This window comes from Pholcus phalangioides, unplaced genomic scaffold (genome assembly GCF_987345545.1).
Source record: "Pholcus phalangioides strain wild (caught in Gottingen) unplaced genomic scaffold, Ppha-v1.0 ptg000015l_1, whole genome shotgun sequence".
NCBI lineage: Eukaryota > Metazoa > Arthropoda > Arachnida > Araneae > Pholcidae > Pholcus > Pholcus phalangioides.
The window spans coordinates 4,781,969-4,805,683 of NW_028301608.1; the positions used below are offsets into that span (position 1 = coordinate 4,781,969).

General features: G+C 34.5%; 1 protein-coding gene across 1 annotated transcript in view; it reads right to left on the reverse strand.

Annotated features, from left to right (window-relative positions):
• LOC149075295 (glucose dehydrogenase [FAD, quinone]-like) overlaps positions 1-3,278 on the reverse strand; it is a 102,689-nt gene extending 99,411 nt beyond the window's left edge. Inside the window, exon 1 of the mRNA XM_089242642.1 lies at positions 2,747-3,278. Within this exon, the coding sequence (XP_089098768.1) occupies positions 2,747-2,873 (127 nt within the window). The 5' untranslated portion in view covers positions 2,874-3,278. The remainder of the gene's footprint in view (positions 1-2,746) is intronic.
• Between the last annotated feature and the right edge of the window lie 20,437 nt (positions 3,279-23,715).

The window sequence follows — 23,715 nt, forward strand, 5'->3', positions numbered from 1 at the left end:
ACGATTATCAGAAAGTAAATGCGTAGAATTATTTTTCAGGCGTAGAAAAAGTTTATGGGGCCCTGGGGAGCGAAGGGCGCTGTTCTCACGTGGCTTACGGTCAAGAAAACTCTCTTGATCAGTTACAGAGTTTTATACACTTAATTCAAGGTGAACAGTTTCGTCCCCGGATATCTTCAAATATGGGCGAGTCGTTCAGGTCAATGATTTATAATTTTGAGTCATTATGGTCACGATTCTTTACATTCTGAATTCAGTGCTTGTCATGGAGTTGTTTATTCTAAATACAGTCAAACCTCGTTAGTGCATCACCCGGTTAACAAGTCACTCCGATTACCGGGTCACTTTTTGGAAGTTCCAATTGTCTTCAGGCAGGAATCGGCACAGCTATGGCTTACTCCGTTTAACGAGTCACTCCGTTTACTAAGTCATATTTTTGCTCTCCCAAGAGTGACTCATTAACAAAGTTTGACTGTATACAATGAAACGTCGATAAGCATGTCGATTTAAGGGAGTCTCCTACCTTTTTGCGTAGTAAAAAACTTTCTTATGTAAAAACTCCATGGATTTATTTCAAACTTTCACCACGCATATTTGATCGGTTATGCTATCCTACGTCAGTACAAAATTATACATATCCCGAATAATCAATTTTTTTTGTAAATTTTCAAAAAAAATCATTAAAAACTAATTGCGTGGTGTGATAAAATTTCATGAAATCAATGTAATTGAATGAAAAGTGATTCAAAACAAAGAAAAATGTTCAGTTCATGAAATGATGAAAAAGATTGAGATTTTTTTATCGGCTAAATCTTATTCAAAATTAAATTTTAAGTTTCAAAAAAATTGGAAAAAAATTTAAATTTTTTATAACCCAAGTATTTAGGAATGGATCTCGAATCTTTTCCGTTATTTTCAAAACTGAACAGTTTCCTTTATTTTGAATCAATTTTTATTCAATTTCCTTGATGTCGTGTTATTATATCATGCGTGCAAACTGTTTTTAATGGGGTTTTTTGTTTGAAAATTTGTAAATAATTAAATATTGAATATATTTAAAAAAAATGTTCTGGCGTAGGATAACACGCACAATCAAATATATGTGGTAAAAATTTGAAATAAATGAATGGAAAATAATAGTTTTAATGATATTTCTTCATAAGTTTATTGCCATGTTAAAATGGTCGGGGATCCCTTAAGTGGATGTCAAGTTAATGACATTTCATTTAATCTCACCTTCGTTTTAATACAATTCGTGTATGCACGTATACTTGTATGTTTTAACAATTCTATTCCAACATCTAATAAACTAGCACACAATTTTTTATGAAAGTTTTCGAATAATTTCGAATTAGGGATGAAAGAAAAGCATAGCGTGTCGAAATACCGTTTATTTATGAATGAGCAATGCAATTGCCAAAATTTAGGAAAATTTTCGTATTCTCACACACTCAAAAATTTTGATCTAGCTCACTCAACCACTTCTCGATCAAAAATTTCCGATATCATTCACACCTATTAGTGACTTGTAGTCCACAGGTTGAGTTTGCAGGTTCTAAACCAGTGGGAAGTGAACCTATCCCAAGGTGTGAGGGAGAATCTTTATTACAAAAAACAGCGAAACGAGGAAATGTTGAAATACGCGAGAGAAATATCGTGAGAATTTATGGATTTGGCAAATGCATGAGCAATTTCGAAAAATTAGTTATGATTATTACAGCACAAATCGTAATCGACTTAAGCGGAGCTTATTTTTCTTGTGTCGAGTTAGAGAGGTTTCTCCCCATTGGATTTGTGCCACACAACCATTAGAATAACCCTTTCAGACCCTGGTGCCACAAATGTGTGGGTTGCTTTTTCACAGTGTGGAATTTTTTCTTTTCACCTCAGGGAGTTAAGCTCTGATTTGAAGGATTGTGTATGTTCTCAGTTAGAAATATGGTGAATATGAACTTTTGGAGCTCTCATCTGAGGGCAGCACTTGAAGTTGAACTTTCGGTGGGGGGGGGGGGGGCTTCCAGGAAAAAGTACCTCCGGGGAAAGTGTTACTTATTACATGAAATTTAGCGATAAAATGAAAAAATTGTATGTGAAGATAAATATACTCTGCACCATCTTGGCTGAAAACATTTGAGTGAAGTGAATAATTTCTTCACACAAAAAAAATATTAAAAAATTCAAAATTTGAAAAATAAAGATTCGCTGACATTTATATTCCTAATGCATTTTTTGAGTATCAAAAACGCAGAAACATCTTGAAGATGTAAAAAAATGAATGCTCGGTTCTCAGAGTGATAACAAATGTCAAGTTACCAAGTTTCTATTGCAGTGTTTCTCAAAGTGTGCGTCGCGGCTCCTACGGACGTCGCGACGAGCTGGAGATATTGCCTATTTATGCTTTGAAATGATTCTTTTATATGGGGAAATATCTACCAAATTATTCTGGGGGAGCCATGAATTAGGCAAAAGCGCTCGTTAACGATATTAGACATGAATTTCACGTCCATATCACTGTTCGGAAAAGAAGAAAACTGTTGATTTATACAGAGAGTATTTGTTGTTTTTTTTCATTGTTCATTTACATATATTTATAAATGGCAGGTTGGCACTTACATTACAAAGAGTGGTCTTTCCCGTCGTATGTTCAAACAGTTCGTGAATAAATTTAATGAAATCATCAATTTACTTGGTAGAAATTTATATTTGGAAAAAATAGAATACAATTGAATAGAATGAATTTACTCACCTACGATGTAGTCATACTCAGAGTCAATTTTATCCGTGGAAATTGGCACTCCATATTCCGCCGCGAATATGTACAGCAGCGTAGCCAGGGGCACAAGCGCCGGTAACAGCGGAGCAACATCGGGCATATTTATCTTAACTCTGCCAAAAAAAAACCCCCAAAAAACGTTCCTCCTGACACCTAGAGACTAGGCTCTCATTTTCGGCGTATCTTCCGGTAATTTCTTAATCAGTTAGTCAGCCCAGTCCACATTTCGATGCATACCGTGCTAGTAACACAAAAGAATCCATCGCTAAATTTGACTCGGTGACTTCACTTCTCAGTGACTACTAGGCATCACCACCACCGGAATAACGTTTCGAGATCACGATAATGTTAAGTGATGTGCGTGTGTGTGTTCATCGGTTCAATGTTTGTGATCGTGTGTGTGTGTGTGGAAAATATTAACGCTGCTTCTTTTTTTTTGCACTACCAACACCACCTGGTTTTCGGTTTGACCAAGACCTTGTTGGACGTGCCTGGTTGGGCTGACGACCGGTTTCTTGTAAATGCGGTTTACGTCACAGAAAAAGGCGAATCATGATGGTTCCGTAACCCAGTTTCCGATATTTTTTCTTTTCTTTTCAATCCAAAAGAACAACAGTTATGACGTGATGTGGAAAGTCACAACAATTTGGCAGCAACATCACCTGATGGGAAAAATATGTATGCGTCTCTTTTCTCGTTCGTGTTTCCTATCCAACAACGTGGCGACAAAACTCCTTCGATTGGTGATTAAACTATTGCCGTATAGGTCACGAGGCCATCATAACTTACTCACTTTACGTCAAACTCAAAACGAGCTGTTTGAAATGCGAAGAGGAATATCGTTCTATAACTCAACTGAGAAATGCCAATTTTCTTATTTAGGATGATTCTATTTTCTATCATTATCATGTTTTCGTCCGTTCTGGGAGATGTCAATATTTCAAAAAGTAAAATGTACGAGATAATAACAAAAGAGAGAAGCGGAACAGAATTTTTACATCTAATGAAGAAATTTCGCTCGGTTTTTTTTCAAAAGAGAACTCGTAGAAAAATTTGCGGCTTCTATATTAAAGTTGAAAAGTGAAATTATACACATTCTTCAGGATTTAAAGTAATAAATATCGAAGCGGATATATTTGATTTTTTTTGGTCCTATCGCCCATTAAAAATCTAAAATTTGCATCATATTTGATTTTTGAAAAATGTTTAAAAAATCATTGGAAGAACGCAGATGTAGTTATAATCGCACATTATTTATCGCACGGGTGTCGAGCGAAATGTTGAAAGACAAAAGCTTGACGTCACGTCGGCCAAAAAAACCCGAAAACCTTGAATTGTACTTTACATGATGGTCTTGTATGTCTAATGCCAATTGTGTTAGAATTCACGACCCCCGGAGGTAAGCTATTCCATTTATTAACAACCATATTAGAGAAAAACTTCCTGAGACATCACAACCTGGAGTTATCTCTAGCTAAACGATACTGGTGTCCCCTTATCGAAGCAATTGATTGGCGGAGTATAAATAACTCATGGTCCATTCTATCCATCCCGTTGAAAATTATAAACACTTCATATCATATTCTCTGACGCACCTTCGTTCTTCCAATGTTTTTTTAAACATTTTTCATAAATCAAATATGATGCAAATTTTAGATTTTTAATGGGCGATAGGACCAAAAATAATCAAATATATTCGCTTCAATATTTATTACTTTAAATCCCGAAGAATGTGTTTAATTTCACTTTTCAACTTTAATATAGAAATCGCAAATTTTTCCACGAGTTGTCTTTTGAAAAACCGAGCGACATTAGACGTAAAAATTTTGTTCCGCTTCTCTCCTTTATTATTATCTCGTACATTTTACTTTTTGAAATATTGACATTTCCCAGAACGGACGAAAACATGATAATGATAGAAAATAGAATCATCCTAGATAAGAAAATTGGCATTTGTCATTTTAGTTATAGAACGATATTCCTCTTCGCATTTCAAACAGCTCGTTTTGCTTCACTTTGTTTTACAATTTTACTTTGAAACGTTTAAAGAAAAATACGATAAACATAATGGGGTAAATCGAGAAACTGCCCATACTTAGATGAGACAACCATAATTATATTTTATCGTAATTACTGGTTTTTTATTGCTCTCATTGGGTTGCTGTATTTTTGATGTAGTTCAGATAATGTATTTGGCATCCATATTTCATATGGGAATTTTTTTTTCAGCCCAGCTCGGTGGGCATTTTGTCTGTTGTGACCTTTGTATTTGTATCAAGAACTCGGAACGAAAGTCTAAATCACGTCTTTTTCATTAAACATTAATTTCTTATTTTATATTGATTATTCCATCACTTAAATATATTAAAAGAAAAGTTTAATTGTTTTTTAGTAATATTAAAATACACGAAAAGAATAGAACTTATATAGGTTCTTTTCAATGGGCAGCGACACATTTACATGCACACAAATACATATACAGATGCATCAGTAACAAATGATGCTAGGTTAAGGGAAAAAAATTAATATTCATCGTTTGCACAAAGAGTATAAACGTGTGAGGAGATGAGAAAGCGGGAAGATTTGTCAATTTACATACTTGGCTCTCGGTCACGCCATCTAGGAAAAGAATTATTCAAATAACTGTCCAACCTTTATTATGAAATAAAAATAAGTGTAGATATTTTTAAGATTTATACGCTGGAATTTATTAATAAGAAATTATTATAATCAGTTCTATTAATACCAGAAATGCACTTCTGCCTATTGGATTGGCATGTCTGGCATGTGAATAGAATATGAGGCCATGTTTCTGGTTCATTAATGTTGCAATAACTACAATGGCAATCGAAAAAAATTTGAAACCTACAAATATCGATTCATATTTAATATATGTTAGATTGTAGACATTAGTTTTTCTGCCAAATTTTTTGAAGGAAAGAATGGTTATCGCATCGTGGCCGCGGTGTGAATTGTTTCTTGTGTGAATCAATACAAAGATAATCACTAAAGTGAGAGCCGTGGTCACTCACAACGCTCGCAATCCTATGGGAGCTCCCCCAGTACCCTTGTCCCACCACGTTCGTGGTTGAGGAACGACACCCAAAACCCCACTGACTAGCAGCCCGATAGTACACATATTGATATTAAAACGTGATGATATACGATGGAAGCATGATAATAAATTATATAAAAGATGAAAAAAAGTTTGCGTAATAAGTAGTGAATCATAAAATGGTATTGTTTGAGGTATCGATATTCCGATTCCTTTGATTGTTAGGGGTTGCCGTAGCTAACGTGGCCGTAATATAATCACGAAAAAATACGCCAACTTGGTTTGTCCACGAATTTGGCCGGGTCAATTCACAACGAAATCGGCCAATTCGCGAAATGGCCGATTTCGAGATTTTGACCATAACACATTTATATACATGTTACCACTCTCTTTCAGAATCCAGCAGAGCTGTCAATAGAACCAGGATCATCCTAACCCATGCGCCCATGTGAACGTGACCAGGGGCCTCATGTCGATTGTGGCCTCCACGTTGAGATCTGGTACTGTGATTTCGAAATGTAAGCATCTAAATATGTAATCTGCGACTTCCAGCTAAGTATTAGGCTCTAGAACATCACTATTCCCTGGGACCAACGATGTTGAGACAGCCATGCATAAAACTGTCACAAGAAGGAATTCCCGGTGGAACTCTGAAGGAAAGCGTCACAAGAAGGCCACTTTGGGCGAGGCCCAGGGTGATGTGTCGGGAGGTTTGATTTATTGTGTAGGTTCAATGAATCGTCCAGTATTTTATGCACACCTATTTTTCATACATGATTTCGGCTTTTGGAAAAAAGAGATGATCAGCCTCCCTTTGTCTGGATCCTTGCCTGGCCCATGGTTCTAGATATCGATGTCATTTATAAAATTTTTGTTCATTACAAAAATTTGTTTATGGATAAATTCAATTCGATTAGTAGAGAGAGAGACATGGTCTCGCTCTTCGATGAGAGGGGAGGGGGAGCTGAATAGGACAAAGAAGCCATAAGAAGAAAATACGGTCACACTTGTTTTTCGTGAGTGTAATTATGAACATTTGCAGTCGCGTTCGCTTATAACATACCCCGTTGGTGATTCGACAAATGTATGTTATAAGCGAGGTCTTGAAATTATCTTATACAGCAATTGTATATATGCATAGCGTGCATTATTCAGATTGTCCCGGGAAAAATAAGCATAGGCAGGACATAATTAAATTTAATGTATAATGATTATAGCAAATGGTTGATATCTCGAGGAATTTTGAAAATTTATTGGAGTATGATACACATACTGGATATATAGAGTATGCAGGGGGTGGAAAACGTGTTTTGCGGTAAAAAAAAAACACCTTCAAAACGTTTTTAGAAGGCGAAACATTTCGGTGTGGCTGAAATAAAGCAGATCAAATTTGACGAGATATCTCGGGATTGTCGCTGAAAGCGTCAAAATGATGTGAATTTCTGCCTTACTGAGTCGTTTATCAGTGCCATCTACTCAGTGATCCGAAAGTAACAACAAACATAAATACTTAATTACTTGAAGAGTACAACAGTAAGACCTTGGTATAACGTCACCACTCTTAACATCGTAAGGCCTATAACGTCGCTTTTCATAGGTCCTTTTCAACATAATTAACGAATAATGATTACCTTGTTATTAAGTCATCCCGCTTGTGAAGTAATTTTTGTCCGGTTCTCGGAAGTAACGTGAGAAAGAGGTCTGACTGAATATATTCACGCAGTTTTTATAGAGATATAAGATTTTTTAGTACCACACACACACACACATATATATATTACTGTTACAATAGTTGTATTCGTTGCTAACAGGTGACGCTTATGAATCATTAGACCATCACAATGCGAATATATTTATTTTGACAATAAACATTTTTCGTTATTTATAAAAAAAATTCCCATGGCTTTCTGTAAAAACCATCAGAAATCATTTACATGCATCAGTCTTGCAATAAGTCAGTTTTGGACTTTTTTTTTAGGTTTTTGTTTGCACTACGTTGTATCCGAATTATTTTATATGTTGAGAGTGTTTTGTTATGTTATTGTTGAGAGTGTTTGAGTGGTATGTTATATCTAAGGCGACTGAATAGAGGCCAGTACAATAGACCCCTATTGTAGTGGCTATAGTTATATCGACACAGTTTATGTTTCGAGTAAGGTATGTAGTTACAGAGGTGAAAATATATGGAAGTGAATGGGTTAAAAAAATCAGGGGATCACAAAACCGCAGGTTACATCTATGGTGTATGTTATAATGCTATATCCAGAGGTATGTAATACCTAGGGGCTAGGATTTTTATGATCTAAAAACCTCTAAAATATTCTCTATACAAATGCAATTATGCTCTTAAAAAAAATTTAAATATGCCCTATAAAACGAAAAAAATATGTCCTAAAAAATGTTTCATTCCTACCTTCAATAGTATTAGTTTTAGCAAAATAATATAATAATGAGAGGTGTTGATGCAGTCTAAATTATTTTGAGCCATTATGTATGAACAAAAATTCTTCGTCTTTTACTAACTAATCTCATCCAGCCAATATATCCCTCAAAATATCTCTTTTGAGTAAGTTTTTCCCTACACATTGAGAATTAATATGCTGCCATCTATAGGTAAAAACACCAAGCCAAGTACGGTATTTAGCTTTAGAAAAGCATCGCACAAAATTTAATGAATAAATAATTATTTTTATTTGATAAAAACTCTCAAAATTTCACCACAACGCTGAAACCCCCCCCCCCATTCACCAATTTTATCTCATTTTCCCACCAGTTACCATCACCGATTCAGACGATTAATCTATTTACAGCCACACACCAGTGTCCTTGAAGGGCTAGTATTTTTGTTCCCTAACAACTCAATGTCATTGCTAATTGGTTGATAAACATTAATTTCAGGATTTCTTACCAATCAGCAACGACGTTACATAATTAGGATTTTAGCACATAAAAACCTAGCTCTAAGAGGCAGGAACCGCAAAAACCAAGAAATCTGAAGCGGGATTGGAATAGCGAGGAAAAAATTTATACTTTTCATCGAAACTCATGAAATATGCAAAATATACCTTAAAATTTTGAAAATATGCTCTATCAGGTAAAAATAGTGAAACATGCAAAAAAAATGCAAAGACATAGAAATCCGAGCCCTAGTAATAACTCTACTCGTCTGTAGTGTAGTTAGTACTTTAGAAACCAAATTTCCTCTTGTATATATTTTTCCGTTTTCAATGACAAAACTTATTCGGCTTTCGGAAATGTATAGTCCATTACCAAAACAATTCAAATATATCCAACCGCGTATCTATCATTTGCATATATTCCATAAACATGAGCAACGTCTCGAATCATTTATGGGGGAAAAAAAACCCGGAATCGTTAAAGCATCCTTAAAAACAAAAACTCATAAATAGTTTATTGTCTTTGCAAACAAAAAAGCAAAACCAACCGAATAAGCGAACTTTCCTTTTTTTGCAAATGCCTTCGTATTAAGGGCGTGACAACCATTAAAATTTTAGTGAGAAAATCGTCATTTACGTACTGGCTCGTAAAGAAATAACTAGGACACGAAACGATTGTGCTAAAATATTTTTCTCATTCATTGATATGACATTTTTTCTTTCGAGGGAATTATTACCACCTTTTGTTTTTAATACGCATCTCATTATGCGTAAGATATTTTGAATATAATGTAACACACCCCGACTTACGCTACCTTGAGTTACGCGATCTTCTGTAAAGAATTCACGTTTCTGAAAGTCAGTCATAGTCAAGGGATTACTACTGAAATAGTAGAAATCACGTCAAGAGATAATTATACAAATAGTTGTTTTATTCGATCAGAACGTGATATGCGATGAAACTGCATTGATTTTTGAGAGGCTACAGTTGTATAAAGATTACAGTTATGTAAAGGGCTCACATCCCGGAAGGGATAGAGCACGGGTTTTGTTTGGTCTGACAGTTATATAAAGATGAAAAATTTGCTGGGATTTAGAAATGGAATCCTATAGCTTGTTTGGTGTCTTCTATTTTTTTTACAAAGAAGGTCACAATTTCGTACCTGAAGTCCAACGCCAGTTACAAATATAATTTGGTTTGATGTAATGCGCTTTGATTGCAATGCACCTGGTCAGTAACTTTCAATTAATTTCAACTCGTGACTAAAATTTCCTTCTCTGAAAACACGCGGCTCATTTCCTTTTATGGGCCAATATGTTACGATATTTATCGAAACAGTGACACTTTAATACATGACTTTCATTTGTAGAGATTTTTGTGGAATGCAGTTTTCTTTACTGGACCGGGGATTGTAGTCAGGGTGCGAGTTAGATTTTATGAAACGATAGAAGAGTACCATAGCATTATAGTCATAAGTCCCGTTTATATGGAAAATACAAAAAGCGCATTCAGAACGGGCTTCAAGGATTTTCACCCAAACCCGTTTACATGGACCGGCACTTTTACCCCAATTTTCTGATGTCGTCAGTGGTCACGTAGGTCGGTCGGTTCAATGCGCCGCTCAGGAAAGGAGATTACACATTCCCCAAGTATCCCCAACAAAGAAGGGGCAATTCCTGCTCTCCATTTCTTTCCCTGCGAGGGGGGGCATCAAGCAGGTGCTAGAACTCCCAGGTGCTAGAAACGGGACTACAGTAAGAAAGAAAAAGACATTGTGTTCTTCCAAAAATTCGGTCCTAATTAACTAATATTTATACGTATTTCTATGGAAAACTGTACCACGACTTACATGGTTATCGTTACTTCAAGGTATCACTGTACACCAGGGCCGTAACTAGGCTGCGAAAAAATATCGGTAAAAAAGAAGGAAAATCAACTGTTTGCTAATGACATCTCAGCCAAATAATAATTATGAGAAATATAAATTTTCGAAACTAATTAGTTTCCCAATCAGAAAAATATCTATTAGTATAATTTGCACCTTCCTTCATTGTACCGAGAGAAATTAAATCCGTAATAATTACATAAAATTCAAGTTCAATTTTTAGTGTTTTCAAATATTTTGATGTACAGAAAAGTGTTTGCTGTAAGTGCTCATGCGGTCTTTGTCTCATTAACCGTTTGTCGTAGAGGTATAGTTTCAATTCAAAAAAATGCTCAAAAAACTTTCAAAAATTACCCTGTACCAGTTTTGACCGTGGAAATACAGTGTGTCACCTAATAAAAAAAAATCTAAATCTTTATCAGAAGATTGTCTTCTGTCCTTCTAATAAGAAAGTTGTTACTCTGTCTCTCCTGAGGCCAATAGAAAAAAATACCGTGTCTCTAAGTGCAATATTCGCTGAGATAGTTGGATTCAAAAATTGGAGAAAAGTTATGAAAGCACAGCTAAAACTAACGAACAAAATTCCTTTTCATCATTTATCCTGTTCTTTCCCGACCTTTCCCCGATTTTTGAATTCATACATCTCTCAGCGAATATTGCACTTGGAATCGTAGCATTTTTTTTTCTTTCAGGCGATAACTTTCTAATTGAAAGTTAGAGAACATGGGGGAACGTATAAAAATTCATATTTTTTTATTTTGTGACATACATTGTGCATTCATTCTCAAAACTGGTACAGGTTTGTTTTTTGAACGCCTTTTGAGCATTTTTCAAATTGATGCCATATACTACGAAACTATGCCATATCTACGAAGGACGGTTGATGCACCGCATTAGCACTTACAGGACACCCTGTATGTATATATATTTTAACCATTGAATATCACTGAATAACATTCAGCTCATAATAACGTAAAATAATAAATTTATATCCCTTCCCTTTTCCCTTCCTGATTATGTGCAGTTGCAATAGACGCTACCATAGACTAAAGATATAACTATACTACTATTATTACTCTGGACGCTACACAAGTTTGTATTTATAGTATGTCATGTAACTTCATACGATATGTATTAGAGCCATTTATTGCATTGAAAAATGCGCAAAAACCCAATTTCCATCACTTTTATGGCTTTATTTATTTCATTTAATCTCAGAATTCTGTCTACATTATTTCGGATAATCGGGATGTCAAAAGCCGCAAAGATAATCATAACCTCCAGACTGGAAAAGAACCAAAACGGGAGAATTTCCTAAAAGCAACTAAAACGTTGTAGGGAGGAAATAGAGATTATTATTCAAAGAAAATTAAAAAGGGGGTTGGTGCACGCAAATTTTTCAAAAAAAACGCATTTTCCAATTTTTCAATTTTGAAATACTCCGAAATATTTTCTGCGTCTGTGTTCAAGTTTTTGTTCTAGCCGTACTAAAAATATTTTAATATAAACTGCTGGCAGGCATTACACATGCTAATGTGTAATGAATTACACATTAAATTTTTTAGTAAATTTTTCACTGAAATACGTTTTTCTCAAAATAAGTTCTTTGTTAGATAAGAAGCATTTCTTCAAACACCACTCATTCAAATGTCTTGAAACTTTGAGTGTCTATAGTAAAACTATGGTGTTGTATACTTTAACACGAGTATTTTTTATTAAAATTTTTCAAAAATTTTTATGGCACAAAATATGGGCAAGTTTTGGTGGTTTTTGAAAAAGTTGAATGTTGTTAAAGTTGAAATTCAAGAAAAAAAATAATCAACAATTAAAATCCTAAAAGCTCATGTTAAAGTATTTAACACCATAGTGACAGAGACACAAAGTTTCACAACATTTGAATAAGAGGTGTTCGAAAAAATGTTCCTTATCTAACAAAAAACTTAGTTTTGGAAAAACGTATTTTAGGTGAAAAACATTAGCATGTGTAATGCCTGCCGGCAGTTTACATCAAAATATTTTAAAAATATTTTTAGTACAAGTACAACAAAAAATTAAACACAGTTAGACGCAGAAAATTTCATAGTATTGAAAAATTGGATAAATGTGTTTTTTGGAAAATTTGCGTGCACCAACCCCCTTAAGTCTTAAACTTCTTTTCAACCTAATATAATAGAGTGATAATACTTTATCGTTATCCCATTACCATCAACGAATTTGAGTAAATGAGTGTTCTCAAAAAGAATCAATTTCCTTTTATAAGTTTGGAATAACAATCCTATAAGAAAAATGATGCATTTAATTTGTTATTTTAGGTGCTGAAAACTGTCACTGAAGCACCGCATAAAGCAATTTTATTCCTCCATTGACGATTCTTTCAAACTTTGGTTTATGGTTATTTCGCACGCTCGGTAAATACGTACCAGTGAGAAACAAAAGTCTCTGGTTTGTTTGTTTGTTTTTGTTCGTGACCCGGACTGTGTGTGTGAATGGTCACAGTCATCATCGCAGTCATCTTACTTAAATCTCGATTCAACGAACGGTGACATCACAGAGAAGAGCCTTCATCACTAACGCAAATACGACTGTTATAAATAAGTATTTTATGGTATACATTTTTCGCTTCTTTTATTTTATTTCTTGAAGCTCATTTAAAACATTTTGTACTATATATGTATGTGTGCTCTCTTTTTGTTGTTGTCACACACGAGAACAATCGTAATGATCTTCAATGAGTACATGGTAATTTCGGACCAGTTTTCTGTCAGTTTTTCTTCTTTATCAAGACAAAATATCTAGAGTAGTTCCAGTAGTTTCTTCCATTATTAGAAAAAGATTACTCTATTTCCTTCTGGTAAATGTCTCGTAAATTACCTTTATACGTAATATACAAATTACATTCGCATTTACATTATTCCCGTCTTGCCAAATTTCGTCAAAACCTTTCTATTCTCTTCCCCCCCCCCCCAAACATATTCCCAATACAGTCATATTCGGTTAAAGCGAACTCGGTTGTAAGAAAGCCTCGGCTTTAACGTCAATAATTGGTGATCCGAGCTGATTCCCGTAGAAAGCAATGTTAATGAGTCTTGCTTATAACGACGATGAAAACGCAACGACCTCGGATATAACGACATATTTTTATCGTTTTTGCTTCTATTTTATGGCGTTTTCCCAAGAAATTTTTGAAAATGCGAGGTAATGTTTGGAATCAGAGTTCGGAAACAGGGAATGTTCGTCCGTTATGTTCTTGTTACTTATCGGTGGATATTTAAGGGTTCACATACCTCTTAACATGGGGGAAAACGTTAAAATATCATTAAAAATACTATTTAATCATTGATTTATTAGAAATTTTTTTCACATATTTTTGTTTAAATATTACATTCTATCCTGGTATAAAATATTACATACTCTAACACTTAATTTTTTTAAATTTTTCAAAAAAATACATTAAAAACCGCTTGCGTGTATGATAAAATGACATGGCATCAATGTAACCATACAATATTGAAATTAAAATGAAGAAAGCGATTCACTTCATAAAATGAACTAAAAGATTGGAATTGCATTGTGTGGCTCATTCTTATTTAAAATTTGATTTAAAATTTAAATTTTCATAAATCAAACATTTATGAATGGATCTTGAATCTTTTAGTTCATTTTATGAAATGAACCGTTTTCTTAATTTTAATTTCAATATTGTATGGTTACACTGATGCCACGTCATTTTATTATGCACTCAAGCTGTTTTTAATGTTTTTTTTTTTTTAATTTTTAAAAAATTTAGTATCAAAGATTCGTAAAATTTTATACCAGAATAAGATATCACATATTTAATCAAAAATATGTGAAAAAAATTTCTAATAAATCAATGGTTAAATAGTATTTTTAACGATATTTCAAGTTTTTCCCCATGTTAAGAGGCGCATGTGACCCTTTAAGAATATACAAGACCCGTAAGAAGGAAATTCCCGTATTTTCCCGTAATTTTGCCTTTCCCGATTGTTATTATGAAAATATCCCGTTTTTCTCTGTTTTTTTCAAGAAGCTTATTTTTATTTGTAATTTTTTTTAAAAAATTGGAGACGAACATAATTTTTAAAATTGTATTGAAATACATATGACTATTTATGAATATGAATATTCATCACATATATGTGCCATGTTCAACCATTTTTCCATTAATACATTTCAATTCACTGCAGACTTGCTGTGGGACTTTATGTTCCGCCAAGTGCACTGTATAAGCAATAATTACAAATTTCGCTGACAATTAGCAACATTTCTGGTCACAATTAGCGATGTCCCGTGTAAATGATCAATATTTCCCTCATTTTCCTCGATGAAATATGTTCGCCCTTCTCGTAATGAAATTCCTACTTCATGAGTGATTGATTGCATCTGATTACTGTATTCCCCCACCCTCGCATCAGCCGACATGCCGGGAAAAATAGAGGGAAACCAGCAGGACCGAAATACCCGTATTTCCCGTCATTCCAGGAAATTTGAGTCACATATTCTGAAAAATTCTTAAATATCTTCCTACTAAAGAATTGGCTGAATTTCCAAATTTCGTTTTTCCTGGCATGCCGCGAACGGACCAGACCCCAAGCATTCAAACAGCTGGTGCCCCTTGAGTTTCACGGCATGTCGGCCAGTGCGGGGGACACGGTTTAAAACATTGTAATACTTCATATTTTAAAGATCTTGCAAAATTCAATCTCCGTTCTAACGACACCTAGGTTATAACGACGAAATTTCAAGAATTCCATTATATCGCACAATGATCATTGAGCAAGAAAGTTCCATCTCCTAATGATCCTCATATGCATATGATAATTTCGAACTAGTTTTCTATTAGTTTTCGTCTTCATTAAGGCAAAAATATCGAGTAATATTTCTTCCATTATTAGAAAAATATTACTGAGTGTTCCCTTCTCGTAAATATTACATAAGTTTCCTTTATACGTAATATAAGTTATATATTCCCATGTAATATCATTCCCATTGCGCCAAGTTCCGTCAAGACCAAGGGTGCACCACCTTTTCAGTCTGCAGGCAGGATATGCGGTGATTCTGCCACTCGCGGGTCAAAAATGTGTGTGTAGGGGGGGGGGGGGAGTTGACCCCATGGGAACCGTAATTTTAAGGGTCATCCAAGTGATTTTCTTCTCATCCCAACTTTCCATAGAATGTCCCAATTTTTCCCTTATTTTCAACGAGGCTCACTTGAAGTTTTGAAAAAGGATTTTTTGGATAATTTTCTCTCACTACTTAAAACTTCTCACAACACTGAGCCGATACTCACATTGAAAAAAAATTTTGATCGATTTTTGTTTATTGTATGTCAAAATGTCCTTTGAAAAAAATATTTTAATTAATTGATGTGTTTCGATATCTTAACTAGGACCATTTGAGTTAGGCACACGCGTGTGTACCTCAGGTCTCGAAAAAGGAATCATTGAAAACCGTTATAAATTAGAAACACGTGTTTAGCTCTGGAGCGACTAGGTTAACGCCTGTGGAAATTATTTTCGCTGTCATTGGCGACTTTACTTGCCTCTAACAATTGTTAACTTACAGCCAAAGTTGCACTTGAAAACTTTTTGCGTTGGTGATAAAAGCAGGGCCGTCTTAAGAGCATCACGCGCCCTAGGACAAACTGATTTTTTTTGAGGCCTGCCCCCTCCTGGGCAATAAATTTCTGCCTTTAAATTTGCGTGCTTAATGCTTGCACTCAGAAATTTTGATCAGATTTAAATTTCATGAAAAACCCCTGTGCACCTGAGGCCCCCGGGCCGTGACCGGATGGACCCATGCATTATGGTGACATTGGATATCCCGTATAGATCCCGATTTCCCGTATTTTTGTAAAATATGGTCAGCATAGGCGTTTATAGTGTTTTGTGTATTGATACTTTTCTACCAGAACATTTTTCGCGGGCCGGATAACACCTCTTGGTGGGCCGGAGGTTGTGCAGCCCCGACGTAGTTGATTGGATCTGATTATATTTTTTCCCCATTTTATAAGTCTTGCAAACGTCAACCTACGTTGTAACGGCACCAGGGCTGGAAAAATCGCCAAAAAATCTAGATGCCGCAAAAATTTTTACCCGAAGAAAAGGCTGCTTTTGACCTTTTCAGGGTATAGTGACTGACGCTTAGTGACCCCCCCCCCCCTCATGTTGGCAGATACGCAGCTATAAATTTCATATATTTTGTACTGCACTCAGCCTGCAATTTAAAAACTACACAAAGAAAGTGTTAGGCGCCAATACCAATTTTTTAGTCGCCATGGCGAGCTGGTGTTTGCCTGTCCGTCCAGCCCTGGTTATAATCAAGAAATTTCACGAAATCTATTATATCACGTAATAAACATTGAACAAGAAGGTTCCAACACTAATGATCCTCATACGTATATGGTATATAATTTCGGACTAGTTTTCTATTAGTTTTCTTCTTTATCAAGGCAAATATCTAATAACATTTCTTCCTTAATTGGAAAAGATTGCTCGTGTTTCCTTCTCGTAAATGTTATATAAGTTTCTCTTATACGTAATAGAAATTATATATTCCCGTGTGTATAATATCAATCCCACCGTACCAAGCTTCGTCAAGACCTTTCTATATCCCCAGAAAATATATTCCTAATATAATATGACAGCACTCTCTAGAACTGTCCTAATAAAATATGAGTCCTATACAATGAACTCGTTCTTTCTAGAGTTCATTATAATAATGATGTTCTTTATTAATTTAATGGAGCAAAAAAGAGAAGATGGGAACGTGCGTACGTAGAAAAATAATTTGTCAAATCTGAAATTTCTGCAGGGGGTAAAAAAAAATGTGACTGATTAGCAATTAAATAACTTCTAAGAGCGTTTCAGATATGATTGCAGAAATGACATAATTAGGATAGACGGTGAATAGCACATGTTGTATATTTATTATTTTGAGAACAATGGCACACTTTTTTTTTTTGCTCTAAGGGTACGAAAAACAAATTCTGTCAATATGAGGTTCCTATAAAGGCCTTTTATACAGGATGATACAAAAAAAAACCAAATTTAGAAGAGAGAATTCTCATAAAAAAAGCATGGCCTGAGAAGATAAGATTTACTATTTCTGTAGGTCATGAGAGGGTTCTTAATGTGTTCTTTTGTGTCTTATGGAACCCCTATGATGAGAAAATGGAGGCCAGGGACCCCTTGTGCCAATGAAACGAAGGCATAGGACGCCATTGCCAATAAAATGTAAGTCATTCTTTACAGAATGTGATATAAAGTGTATTGTAATTAGGAATACGGAAATTTCGTCAATAAAAAATTTGAAAATTTCGCAAAAATAAAAAATTGAATCGGAAATTTTGTATTTAGCAAAAAAAAAAAATTGCCAATAAATTTTGCGTTCATCCACAAAAAAAGTCATATTGATCTGCAAAAATATTTTTCAAATCAAATTTTACATCCATTCGTGACAAAAATTCAGAAATTTCTCGGAGAAATGACATAATAACGATACTAAAAACAAAATTCTGTTGATATGAGGTTCATATATAAAGACCTATTACACAGGACGATACAAAAAAAATTCCAAATTTAAAGAGAGAATTCCCATAAAAAGCATGGCTTCATAAGATTTGCTATTTCTGTAAGTCATGGGGTTCCTTAATCTTTTGTGTTTCACCGACCCCTGTGACGAGAAAATGTAAGTCATCCTTTACAGAATACAATATTCAGTATGTTATGATTAGAGATTTAGAGATACGTAAATTTCACCAGTAAAAAATCAAAATTTAGCAAAACAAATTCTAATCAGAAATTTTGTATTTATTCGCAAAAATGAAAAAAAAAAATTGCCTAATAATTTTAAATCAAAAAAAATCAAAATTTTTACAAATTTTTACAAAAAATCAAAAAATTGTACTTTCATAATCAAATAAAATTGGTATTTCTCATTCATCCACAAAAATATTTCTCGAATCAAAAATTTCGCATTCATCCGCAGAATTTCTTTTTCAAATCAAAATTTGCTTTCATTCTCAAAAAAATTCAAATAAAAAATTTTGCATTCATTTGCAAAAGTGTTTCCAAATCAAAAAAATTTGAATTCATTTGCAAAAGTATTTTTTCAAATCAAAAACTTTGCATTCATTCGCACAAAACATATTCAAATACAAAAAAAAAGCATTTATTTGCAAAAGTATTTTTTAAATCATTACACAAAAACATTTTGAAATTTTTTATTTGAATCGCAGAAACGAACTAAACTAACAACCCAATTTGTTTTATATTATAATTACATTTCCAAGTATTCAACCTCGTACAGTGAGAACCTTGGAACTTGTCAGAAGTACTGTACCGTACTGATTGAAAATTTGAAATTTATTACACATACATACACATATACAATATATCATAAATATTGCACACAAAAACGAAATACACATTATACTGGGCTTGACAACAAACAGATCAATGATGTATATATAATTCAGGATATAATATTCAGTCCTTATTACATTCGTAAAGAGAAAGAAAAAAAGGAAATTGAAAGTTCTGTATATACATATATAGAATATATATTATCAAAAGCTCAGCAAAATTGCCACCTATTTTCACTTGAAAAAATACAAATTACCAATATTTCATGGTAAAATGGTGAAAATCAAATTTGCGAATTTAATCATCAAAAATGGTGAATTTCGCATTTATCGCATCCATTTCATAAATACGGAAATTACGCATCCCTTACTATAAGGGGTCATTCAAGTATTACGTCATCATCGATGGGGGGAGGGGGGTTTTCGTTTTGCTGACTTTTGATGACAAGTGGGGGGAGGGGGGTTTGGATAATGCTTACGTCATCACCAACCCTTTATGAAAATATGAGTTAGGATTTAGAGGGGCAGAGCTGATGACGAAATTCTGCTGACAAGGTGGGGCAGTCAAAAATGGTTAAAAATTTGCTTACGTAATACTTGAACGGTCCCTAATGTAAAAGAAATAAGTTAATTACTTTATCATTAAGCTCACAGACCTCCCAAATAAAAAATTTTGTTCAATCTACGTTTTCAAATTCAAAAAGGAGCGTGATCTTGATCATAACTAGACATTAATCATAATTTTATCATCTATTGAGTTCACACTATATTTCCAAAAGTCTGTGTTCTTTTTATATTCACGAAAATATAAATGTTTTTTTTCCGTAAAAATTCCAATTTTCAACTCATGATTTTTGCTTATAGCATGCCGAGTTTGTTACCAATTTTACGAAAGTTATAGAAATTATGACGCTGTACATGAGATATACTGTATAGAAATTTAAAATGCGACGAATCGTTGTTCAATGAGATATGAGTATTTTTAGTAAATGATTATTAATCACACATGCGCAAGAAATATAATTTTCCCACCCTAATTTAATTGCCAGACATATAGTGCAAATAATATGAAAATTCCAGCTGAATGTCGTGAACATTCAGAATGATATGCGTGATATTGTGAGCTGTAATTTCGAAACTTACTGAAAGTTACTGAAAAATAAGGGATTTTCCACAAATATTGGTAAACGATTATTTTCTGTCATTTAATTATTTCGAGAATAAGCCCACGGCATTATGCGAATGAGCGAAGACGAGGGTCTGATGTTATAAGACAAATGTTTTAGAATAACACGCGTGTATGATGTCAAAATAAACAAACTGAAGTCAAAAAATGAAATAACAGAAAATAATCGTATACCAATTTGTGGAAAATCCTTTGTCATTCATTTACTTTCAGCAAGTTTCAAAATTACAGCTCACTATATCGTGAATATATATATTTCTGAATTTTCACGACATTCAGCTGCAATTTCCATATAAGATGCACTATACAGAGTGATTCGGAAAAGATGGGAAAAAAAGATGTGATAATACACACCAATGTGATAGTACACACGTTAAAACGGCATTCCTGTTAAAATTTATCGGGAGAAAAAAAACACCACATGCATGCAAATGTAGCCTGGGGAAGAAGAAGAAACTGTATGCAAATCTGCGTCACAGTGAATAAAAGGTATGAACGCCAGTCCTGTGAAGTTATTCCAGCGTTCAACCGTTCTAACAGTTGTAACGTACGGGATAATGGCGCACTAAGTAACCAAGTAATACTGAAAAAGCAGACATGTATTTCATTCACAGAGCGGCAAACCTAAGTACCAAAGAGGCAGCACGAATGTACGATGAGCGTTTTCCTCACAGGCGGTTGCCCAATCCATCGCTTGCATCGGCAGCTGTGCGAAACAGAATCCTTTCTTGCTTCCCGGTCTGATGCAGGTCGTACAAGGACTGCCAGAACAGCAGGTTTTTTGAAGACGAGATTTTGGAGATGGTGGTAGATCAGCCAACTACAAGCACACGAGCTGTGGGCCGTAGCCTTGATGCGCCACAATCCACGACATGTTGCACCCTGTATCACGGTTGCATTTCATATTAGACCATGCATTCATTGATGAAAATTGTTTGTTTTTGTGTGTACCACCACTTCTTAAAGTTTTCCCCCATCTTTTCTGAATCACCCTGTATATCTCGCAATCATATTATGAAAAATAAAATTTATATTTTTTGCGCATGCGCAATTAATAATAATTTACTAAAAGTACTCACACCTATTTGTAGAATGATTCGTCGCATTTGAAATTTCTATACAGTATGTCTCATGTACAGCGTCATTTGTTTTCTGTAAATTTGGTAAAATTAGTTTAAAACTCAGCACAAATCATGCGATGAAAATTGGAATTATTACAGAAAATATTTATATTTTCGTGAATATATACGTGCTATTATCACGAAAATGCCCACAAGTATTGCACACAACGTCATTCGCAGCTTTTTCTGATACATGGTTGATCAAAAACATTTTTTTCTTATTTAATTTTTTGTCGGTCCCCTAAATGAACTCGTGACCAAATTTTCACTAGAAGTAGCGAGTACCAACATAGGGTATATATAACCGAAATTTCCACGTCGGTCAGTGTTTTTCTAGAAATTGGAGTAAATATGTCTGAACTCCAAAAAGGACACATTTTGGAAATATAGTGTATAGTGAAGTTATATATTTTCACGAATTTAATACATCTATGGGATAAATCAGAAATTACTCTTATCCCAGTCGTCTTTACAGGAATAAGAATTCACCTATTACGCTTATCGTCCATTACCAATCAAATTTTGAGAGTTTTTTCATTGGGAGAGGGAAAATACGCATGTTGTACATGCGGTACATCTCTCACAGTAAAGATATTCATCTGCTTCTCACCGTTTTAGTTTCTCTTTTATGGACTTGTTTAGATTATAAATTTTATATTATTTATGCATAAAAATAATCTTAATAACTTTTCCTCTTCAGTTCAAGACCGTATACCAGATATTTCAGATTGTTTTTGATTTCTTTTCCGCAATACGGCGAATGAAATCATCAATCTTAGTCCATCATCAAATAGAGCGTAACGTTGTGTGGGTTCCGTAGTCTTTTTTTATGAATGAAAAATCATCTTCCTCTGATATGTTTCTTTTCATATTTTATATATATATATATATGTTGTTTTATTTTTCTTCCTGATTCACATGTAACTATTTGATACAACACGAGTCACGCTCATGTGCTTGCTCAACACCGGCGTGTGGATGGATACTCAGCAGGAAAAAAAGACACGAGATTCGACCTGGATTGAAAATGAAAAATAGATGGATCAAAGATGATTATGATGTTGATGATGATGGTGATTAGAACAAATAGCCCCCCACGAGAGATTTTCTCTCTCTCTCTCTCTCTCTTCCATCAAATAATGACCCGTGAATCCGTATCAGAGTGAAAGATTGAAAAATCTCGAGGGATTTTCCAAAATAATGGTCATTGGGAAAATTTCTCACAGTCACAATAGCCAATATCGGTATGGAAATGATCTGTGAAAATTGTGTGATATGTGAAAGCACTAAAGAAAGTTATTTTTCTTTTTCATTTCTGGAAAGCTTTATGTGTCAATGAAACTCTGGGTCGCCTTTATCGGACGCGGAGCCCGGTGCGAAATTAATAGCGGGGAGGAAAATTGTCATGTTAATTTCGGGGTCACCTTAGCGCTTATATAGGCTACTCTGGTGCCCCAAAGTTTTCATGACAACAGTGGAACTTCGGTTAAGGAGTGGTTCGGTTAACGATCAATTCACATAACGAGCAAAAATTTTGAACCAATTTAGATTCGGTTAACGAGAGATGATTCGCATTACGAGCAAAAATTTTGCGCTTTGTTTATTTTAACTTTATTACAGTTGAGCTGATGGTTTTTTGCATTCGCCCACACACGTGTTATGGAATTGCAGTAATATTCACCCTAAAGTCTCCGGTAAGCGTGCCTCACCTCTTACTCCTTCACCGGAAAATTACTACTCATGAGAATATGAATATTTACGATATGAATTTAGAAGTATCATTGTAGCCATACGTGCATGAGCATGAAGTTTTCTTCACGTTCTGCTTGGAGAAAACTGTAGGCTGATTTGTATTACAGAACGTGACTTTGAGGGGAGCTAGCTCATGAATAGGAGCCGCTACTTGTCGAAGAGATTGTGTGCTTGGGGAAGACCATGGACTAAAGGTGCATGAGGATTGCCTTCAAGAACTAGTGGTGAAAAATGTCTATTAGTTGGTGATAGATGAAGTGATGAATTTCTTTTGCACGCACCAGCAACATTATATAGTCGGTATCTCATCTGAGAAAGAGAGAAGTAAGGAGATGTTCCTTTCTAACATAAAATGAGATTAGAAAAATGTGTAGAATGTGGGAATCTGTGCAAAACTCTGTAGAAAAGAACCATCCAAATAAAGCTGTAGCAATGTGCTAGCAATGAATCTGTCCAACAAACACTGCAATTTCCAATTTCCCAGAAATCCTAAAAGGAGGCAAAAGCAAGTGTCAATGGATAAAGTTCTTTTTGAAAGTCACGCAAAAAGAATAAGTGTGCAAACAACAATGAGTTGTTTTGACTCTCGACGTTTAGAGTAAGTTAATAGTCAATCATGTTCGTCAACATTATCGTATTTTGTATGTTTATTTATGACGTTA